At 50.2% G+C, this 6,000-nt stretch overlaps 1 protein-coding gene and 1 long non-coding RNA gene across 5 annotated transcripts in view; one reads left to right on the top strand and one right to left on the bottom strand.

Moving 5' to 3' along the window:
* LOC102168270 (N-acetyllactosaminide alpha-1,3-galactosyltransferase) overlaps window positions 1-1,335 on the bottom strand; it is a 71,667-nt gene extending 70,332 nt beyond the window's left edge. The window contains exon 1 of one of the 3 annotated variants that reach the window (XM_018055705.1): window positions 877-1,284. In XM_018055705.1, the coding sequence (XP_017911194.1) occupies window positions 877-1,248 (372 nt within the window). In that variant the 5' untranslated portion in view covers window positions 1,249-1,284. Of the gene's footprint in view, window positions 1-876 lie in introns of all 3 variants that reach the window. The other 2 variants (XM_018055706.1, XM_018055707.1) reach the window with 2 other exon arrangements.
* On the top strand, window positions 583-5,328 carry LOC108637163. Of its 2 annotated transcripts, none has more exons than XR_001918853.1 (3): window positions 583-702; window positions 2,743-2,901; window positions 4,045-5,328. It is a non-coding gene; the product is annotated as an uncharacterized LOC108637163 (long non-coding RNA). The 2 variants fall into 2 exon arrangements; XR_001918854.1 differs by lacking the exon at window positions 4,045-5,328 and adding an exon at window positions 3,047-3,286.

Here is a 6,000-nt window from a genome sequence, read left to right on the forward strand (position 1 = left end):
TCGCCTCCGCAGAGAGGAGCGCGCTGGCTGACAAACCTCCGCGTCTAAGTCCCTCCCCTCCCCGGCCCGCGGGAAGAATGGGAATCTCAAGTCGCTCTGCTTTCTCTCTTTGCGTGCTGACATTTTTTTCCACTTTACTGTTTCTTGGACGCCTTTCAAGAGTTTGTGCAATCATTCTGTTTAGCTGCTTTTCTGCCATTTTCAAACGCAGGGTGGTGTCCCTTTGGAGTGGGAATGTGGTGGTCTGAAGACTTCAAGGGCCCCGATCGCCTCCCATCACCCCGACGCCTCCGGCCTCGTAGCTGCCGAAGTTACTACGTTTGAAACTTTCCCCGTGCTGGGTGTTGGGCTTGGTCCTCGGCTTTCTGAGCTCCCCGACCTCTCCCTCTCGGCGCCCCCGGCTCTGAGGGGTTCCTGCGCCCCTCCTTCGCCCTCCCAGGAGCCCCGTTCCCGGAGGGATCCTCTTCCCACCCTGTCCAGGGCGAGGGCGCCCCTTTCCTCCTCCTGCCCCGTAGATGGGGCAGAGCCCTCCCTCCTTCCGAGACTTCCTCGCTGGTCCCGCCCTGCGCCCCCTGAGCCTGCCTTCTCCCGCCTCCACCCCCCCGGGACCCCGTGGGAAGCCCTGCCCGCAGCGCTTCAAGAGGCCCGAGTCCGGAAGGCTGGGCAGAGGCTGCGACGGGGACGGGATGGGACAGAGACCGGGTCAGAGTTGGGCACCGCGGGAGCGCTCAGAACAAAAGCGGGGACACGGGCAGGGCAGCAACAGGGCAGGGCCGGCGCGGCGGCCCGTTCTCTCGTCGCGCCGCCCCCACCCGGCTCCAGGCCCCCGGGGGCTCGCGGGCTCAGGGGGCTGGGGCGGCGCCTCGTGGGACCCACCTGATCTGCAGAAGCTGGGCGCGCTGGGGGCTGGCCGGAGCCTCGGCTCCCCGGCGGCGTCCTCGGCTGCCGGAATAGTCGGCTCGCTGCCTCCCCCCGAGCCCCGCGGGGCGTGCCGGGGCGGGGTGTGCCGCCTGCGCTCCCGTCTGCCGGCCGCCGGGCGCTCCTCCGGGGCGGCGGGCAGGGGCGCGAGGGAGCCGGCGGGCGCTGGGCAGCGGGCGGCACGCTCCCAGCTCGGCCCGGCCCGCGGTGTTTGTGCAGAGCGGGTCCCGCCCCGGACACGGCCGCTGGGAGGCCCCGCGCGCTAGTGCGCGAGTGCTGGTGCGCGTGTGTGTCTGGTGGCAGGGCGGCGCAGGGGGGTGTTTGTTTCATTTTCACTCAGGCAGAAAAAAGCCTGAAACCAGCAAAAAAAGAAAAGACAATCCCTGGTGAGGGTGGCTGGGCCTCTTTGCCTTCTTGGGCCTGCGCGTGGTGGGGGTGGCCGTGGGGCGGGGGCGGAGGGGGTACCCGGAGCATCGGAGGGTGGGGTGGGGTCTGTCACCCAGGACCGCGGGGAGGAGCCCCGAAGCCCTGGCGCCCCGCCAGACACGAGGGAAGAGGAGAGCCTGGGAGGTCTGATCCACTGTTTGTTTCCTGGGGAAGGAAGGGTGCAGATGACAGCGACAGGCAGCCGGGAGCCACTCTCGCTGGAGCCCCCAAACATCCTGAGCTCCGCATGGGAGGGGCTGGTCACTGGGCACCTAGCGCCGGCCCTGCCAGGGTTTGTTCCCAGACTTAGTAGTCTTCGGGCCCAGAGTTCCTCAAACAGAATTCTGCACAGGCCCTATGGTTCTCCACTAGAATTATTTTAGAACGGAACTAGAAAACAAATTTTTTTAAAAAAATCTATTTCACAGTTTGTGCTTCTGAGCTCGGCGTGACTACATTTCACTTCTGGAGAGTTGATGTAGGCACAGCCGGCTGACTTAGTTCTATGCTGGTAGCCACAACGATTATCTCACTTCTCGGGCTCCAGGCCATACATTCTGCTGCTGCGAAACACAGAATTTTATCTGGCGGGGATCATTTGCCTTTGAACTTCAACTTCAGGGGCTAAGAAATTAGCTTCTTGAATATTTTAACGAGTTGAAACTGTAATTTGACACCATGAAAATGGCACAGAGCCTGGGTATGATGCACCATTTTAATTGTTTCATGCTAATGAGAAAAGAACAGAGCCCTGATCAAATATGTGAAGGATATAAGAGGCTGCAGGAGGTCAAGTGACTTCTGGAAACCTGGGAGGATGGAGGTTCCTGATGATTCTGAAACCTTTTACCTCAGATTGGGACTCAAACCCAGCCAAAACCCTGCTTGGGACTTGAACCCACATGGCTGGGACTCAAACCCAGCCAAAACTCCCAGTACCTGGTTTCAGGACCTAATGAAGCTCAGGTTCTTGATGTCTCATTGCAGAAAGAATTCAGTGAGAGACAAAGTCATAGGTAAGAAGTGGATTTATTCAGATATAGAAAGCAGCACACTCCAGAGAGTGTGGGCCATTGCAGAGGGCAAACTGGGCCACGAAATTTGGTGTGTTTCATTTTTATAGGCTGGGTAATTTCATATGCTAATAAGCGAGGGGATTATTCCAACTATTTGGGGGAAGGGGTGAGAGTTCCAGGATTTGGGCCATCGTGCCCACTCCTTGGTCTTTTAACAGTGCTTTGGAACTGCCATGGCACCTCTGGGTGTGTCATTTCACTTGCTGATTGAGGATTAAGTTATCATCTTTGGTTCCATTTGGCTCTAATTGGTTTATGTTGTATCCTTGGACTATGTCATTCTTTCAAAAGTTGTGCCCTGACCCTTTCCCTCTTGTTACAGTTCCTGCAGAGTAAATGGGTGGGAGAATTGAATCATCAACCCCACATGGCTGCTCAGGAAGGAGGTGTTCCATGACAATCAGCACAATACATCCTTTGCAAAAGCACAAACCGCTCCATTATTGTCTTGGGTGAACTCACTTGCAATAGTTCATTAGTGGTGAGTATCACAGTAAATATACGAATGATGTTATACTAAGTGCATCATTCCCCATGTTTTCATTGTTGCATCTAAGGATGCATTGTTTCAATTGTTCAGTCCATCAAACTGGACAATAAATGAGTTTGTTTGTTTGTTTTTTAAGAAAACTATGACAGTAATTCAAGTGGCTCAAATGATAGCTCATCGTGATCAAAATCAAAAGACCAGGACACAGGAAATAGAACATGTAAAAACATCCCTCCGCTATTATACTCAATGCAAAAGTCACATTAATTTAATGTTCTTATTGTGTATTTTATTGGTTTTGAGGTTGCGTTTGTATCTACTTAGAAATGTTGTTTTGGTTTTACGGTTGGTTTATAGAGTGTGAGCATGACAGCTTCCTGGTTAATTTTAGGTTTATACCTATTTCAGTAACAATAAAATAAAAATAATTTAAGTCAATACTTTGGATCTGGATTTGTTTGTTTTGGGAAGACCTATCTAGTTCTTCCTTGGTGGCTCAGCAGTAATCTGCCTGCAATCTTGGAGACTCGGGTTTGATTCCAGGGTCAGGAAGATCCCTTGGAGCAGGGCATGGCAACCCACTCCAGTATTCTTCCCTGGAGAATCCCATGAACAGAGGCACCTGGCGGTCTATGGTCCATAGGGTCACAAAGAGTCGGACATGACTAAAGCAACTGAGCATGTATGCACAAACATATAGCTCTCAAAATCTAACTGGCACTTTTACTGACTGAATGGCTGATCTGTAAAACACCTTCAAGATTTCATACATTAGCTTTGGGTTAAGACTTCTAGGTTTAAGGTCTTAGATGAGTCATTCTTCCTGTCTGAGACTACTTTGTGTCATATGCTGAAAGGGAATAAGGTGACTAGTTCATGGTAGAGGCAAAATCAAAATGGGATAATGTTGGGGAAAGGGCTTTGGAATCACATGAGTGTGAGGCTGAATATTGACAGAGGGATGAGGCAGATGAGCACAGGTAGCTCTGATGACTTGCCAGGCATTGCTCCAGGTGCCTCTCACATACTTCAGCTCATGTCATCCTCTGTGCATGCTAATCCCATCCCCCAATTTTCAGAAAAGAAAGCCGAAGCAGAGGCAAGTTAGGTAACTCTTGTTCCCCACCTCTCTAGGTCTAACCAAAGTGCTCTGCATCCAGAAGGCCTTCCTCATTCTTTTAACAAATACTGGGACCTCGGTATCTGTCAGCCCCTGATCTTCAAGCTGAGGATATCAAGGTAAACATGTAGGATCGTAGCCCTGGGGGATGGCTGCAGCCCAGACATTTAACCAAGAAGACCCACCCAATGAATGATTAGGGGACCTTTGTGATCAGGGCTCTGAGGGATAACTACAGGTTGCAGGGGACCCTGAGACCAGAAGAAGGAGGAATTCACCAGGTGAAGACTTAGGGGAGAGCCAAATCTCTCTTTGACCCAAGCAGAGCCAAAGTCTTTAGGGAGGAGGAGAAAGAGCCATGAGTGTGTGCTGGAAGGCTTCAGCATCACAAAGATAGCCATTTTCTGCAAATCAACCTATATTATCAAAACAAATCCCAGCAGAGTTTTGTGGAACTTGGCAAGCTGCTCTTAAAACCTGAATGGAAGAGCAAAGGGCCAGGTGTAACCAAGACAGTCTTGACTAAACAGGGAGGTGAGCCATGGGCTGTTGTTCAGCCAGATATCAAGACACACCATGAAACTCTAACAGCATAGGGTTGGTGCCAGGATGGATTACTGGACTAAGGAAACGAAATAAGGAGCCTACGAAGAGTTTCCACAAGCATGTGGACACTCAGTGTAGGCCAGAAATGGGGCTACAGATCAGCGGAGGAAGAATTGCTGAACCCAAAAGAATTGGAAACAGGTGGGCAAACAAGACCTTGCACGGGCATGCTGATAGCATCGCTATTGATAACAGCAGAAAAGCGGAAACAATCCAAGTGTCCTTCAAGCAGTGACTGGATAAAGAAAACCTGGTACATCCATACAGTGGAATATTATTTGGCATAAAAAGGAATGAAATACCGATTCATGTTACCATGTGGATGAACCTTGAAAACATGCTAAGTGAAAGAAACCAGACACAAAAGATCATGTATTGTATGACTCAACTTTATGGAAATATCCAAAATAGGCAAATTCATAGAGACAGAAAGCAGATAAATGGTTACCAGGGGCTGGGGGAGGGAGCTCGGGAGTGACTGCCAAGTGGGTACTTGGTTTCCTCTCGGGCTGATGAAGAACACTGTGGAAATAGACAGTGCCGAGGGTTCCACAGCACGGTGAATGCATTAAATGGCCTGAACTGTGCACTTAAACACGGCTTACCCATTTTGAATGTGAATTTTATGTGATGACCTTTATCACAATTTTAAAAAGTGTTTCTGAGCAATCCATATGAAAAGTAAAATTAGATTCCTAACACACACATGTGCGCACACACACACGTGCACACACACACATGCGCGTGCACACACACACGTGTGTGTGCACATCCATGCCACAGATCACATGAGTAACTGACCTAAAGGAAAGAGAAACTAAAACCTTCAGAGGAAAATATCATTATTACTCCAGAATAGGTAAGTGTTTATTTAAACACACACACACAGAGCACTGACCTTAAAGAAAAATATAAATAAATTTGACTACATCAAAATACAACACATACTGGAAAGATGCCACATGAATTAATGGGTAAACTGCAAAATGTTTGCAAGGTAGAAAACAAAAAAGGATTGGCATCCTGAGTCTGCAGGACCGCCTGCAAATAAACAGAAAAAAAAACACATCTTCTTCTATTTTTATACCTGGCTAAGGACCTGAGTGAAATGTCACTGGGTCAGAGTTCACAGGTGTCCCCTTCGTAGCACTTATCATAACTGTAGGAACAAAACTTCCTGTGTAGCTACAAGCCCCATCAGTCCATTTCAGTTGATGGGAAATTGTCTGTTCAAGGCTTTTGTGGGGAAGAGCTTATCAGCAGGGGCATGCTGGGAGTGAGCGGGAGGGGGCAGGGGGAAGACCGGGGTCTGCAGAGTTTGATGAGCCAGACCCACAGAAATCCCGGCTCAAAGAAATGGGAAA

The sequence above is a fragment of the Capra hircus genome, chromosome 11, assembly GCF_001704415.2.
Source record: "Capra hircus breed San Clemente chromosome 11, ASM170441v1, whole genome shotgun sequence".
Classification (NCBI taxonomy): domain Eukaryota; kingdom Metazoa; phylum Chordata; class Mammalia; order Artiodactyla; family Bovidae; genus Capra; species Capra hircus.